The sequence below is a fragment of the Apaloderma vittatum genome, unplaced genomic scaffold, assembly GCF_000703405.1.
Source record: "Apaloderma vittatum isolate BGI_N311 unplaced genomic scaffold, ASM70340v1 scaffold28514, whole genome shotgun sequence".
In the NCBI taxonomy this organism is placed as follows: domain Eukaryota; kingdom Metazoa; phylum Chordata; class Aves; order Trogoniformes; family Trogonidae; genus Apaloderma; species Apaloderma vittatum.
Window position 1 is genome coordinate 1 of NW_009712560.1, and position 2,030 is coordinate 2,030.

General features: G+C 56.8%; 1 protein-coding gene across 1 annotated transcript in view; it reads left to right on the forward strand.

The window, feature by feature from the left end:
• Positions 1-251: 251 nt before the first annotated feature.
• Positions 252-2,030, forward strand: part of CHMP1A (charged multivesicular body protein 1A) — a gene marked incomplete at both ends in the record, with an annotated part of 2,459 nt that continues 680 nt past the window's right edge. Inside the window, 3 exons of the mRNA XM_009868048.1 lie at positions 252-364; positions 999-1,145; positions 1,663-1,791. Of these exons, the coding sequence (XP_009866350.1) occupies positions 252-364; positions 999-1,145; positions 1,663-1,791 (389 nt within the window). The remainder of the gene's footprint in view (positions 365-998; positions 1,146-1,662; positions 1,792-2,030) is intronic.

A 2,030-nucleotide genomic window follows, 5' to 3' on the forward strand; every position in this document is an offset into this window, starting at 1 on the left:
ATTCGAGGCTTCTCCCGCTGCAGGGAAGAGGTCCCGGACATCCGGGAGGCTCAGGGGGCTGCAGAAATAGGGAGCCCATTAGCTGGGTTTGTCCGCCAGGGACTGCTATTCCCGATGCTTTCCGTGGAAACGGGGATGAAACGGATTTCCCGGTTTACCGATGTGCTCTGGGAGCTGACTTCTCCTCGGCGGGGGGCCATCTCCCCCGCCCACCCCCCCCGGCGGGGGTGGAGGAGGCGCTGGAGCTCCAGGGTACCCTAACCCTGACCCATTTCTTTCTCCACAGTTTACGGCGAAGCAGCTGGAGAAACTCGCCAAAAAAGCCGAGAAAGACTCCAAGGCCGAGCAAGCCAAAGTCAAAAAGGTGGGTGGGAGCAGATCCTGCCTCCTGCTGCGTTTTGTGAAGGGCTTGGAGAAAGGGGCAGGTTCCTTCAGAAACCTTCAGGATGGTTTTAAATCCGCCCCTCAGCTCTCAACCCCGCCGGGCTGGTGTGGCCCATCCCTTCGAGGGACGTAATTCTCGTTCAGGGCTCACGGGAGAGCTGTTTCCTGCTGGAAACCTGTTGGGCAGGATCAGAGCACGCTCGTTTGCACGGATCACAGAATCACAGAATGTCAGGGGTTGGAAGGGACCTCTGAAGATCATCCAGTCCAACCTTCATCCCAGCACACCCAACCACTACACCACAGCCTCAAGTGCCAGATCTACTTTTTTTTTAAACACCTCCAGGGTTGGTGACTCCACCACCTCCCTGGGCAGCCTGTTCCAGTGCCTCACCACTCGTTCAGGAAAGAACTTCCTCCGAATATCCAACCTAAACTTACCCTGACGCAACTTGAGGCCATTTCCCCTTGTCCTGTCATTAGGAATTAGAGAGAAGAGACCAGCACCAGCCTCACTACAGCCTCCTTTTAGGTAGTTGTAGAGGGCAATAAGGTCTCCTCTCAGCCTCCTCTTCTCCAGACCTGTGCGAGCAGCTGCCCCTTTGCCTTTCCAGGCCCTGCAGCAGAAGAATGTGGAGTGTGCTCGCGTGTACGCAGAGAACGCTATCCGCAAGAAGAACGAGGGGCTCAACTGGCTCCGCATGTCCTCCCGGGTGGACGCGGTGGCCTCCAAGGTCCAGACGGCTGTGACGATGAAGGGGGTAAGAGCCTCTGCCTGAGCATGGGGTGTCCGGATGGGTCTGTGCCCTGCAGAGAGTGAACCTGGGATCTTGTCCTCACGCTGCCCCGAACCACTTCGGGCTTCCCAGTCCCCAGGAAACATCCTGCCGAGCCCCCTGGTTAGCTCAGACCCTCTGAGGCAAATTCAGCTTCTGAAGAGGCCTTGTGGCGGGGCTGCTTTGTTGCGGGCATGAGGAAAATCCTTATCCTGTGACTGCACAGAGAAAGAGGCTCATGCCTGGAGCCTCTTCCCTCCTGGTGCGTATGAGGGCGGTGGGCTGAGACCCGGCCATCTGGCAGCGCTGCCGGAGGCCCCTGCAGCTGGGCTGAACCTGAGCTCGCTGCGGTCCCTGGGGAGCACACGGAGCCCCTCCTGCCTCGTAGCGCTGCCACGAGCATCGGAAGCAACAGCTTCGTGCTCGCTGGCCTGAGTTTTACTCTCAGCAGTGATGTTGTCCCACTTTCGGGGAGCATCCACGATGCCGTCTCCTCTTGCAGGTGACGAAAAATATGGCCCAGGTGACCAAGGCCTTGGACAAGGCTCTGAGCTCCATGGACCTGCAGAAGGTGTCTGCGGTGATGGATAAATTCGAGCAGCAGGTGCAGAATTTGGATGTTCATACATCGGTAAGTGCCAGAGCCAGACCTTAGAATCACAGAACTGTAGAATTGTTTTGGTTGGAAAAGACTTTTAAAACCATCGCGTCCAACTGTCAACCCAGCACTGCCTTGACCACCAAACCATGTCCCTCAGCACCACATCTACACGTTTTTTGAGAATCTCCAGGGATGGTGACTCCACCACTGCCCTGGGCAGCCTGTGCCAATGCTTCACCACTCTTTCAGTAAAGGAACTTTTCCCAATA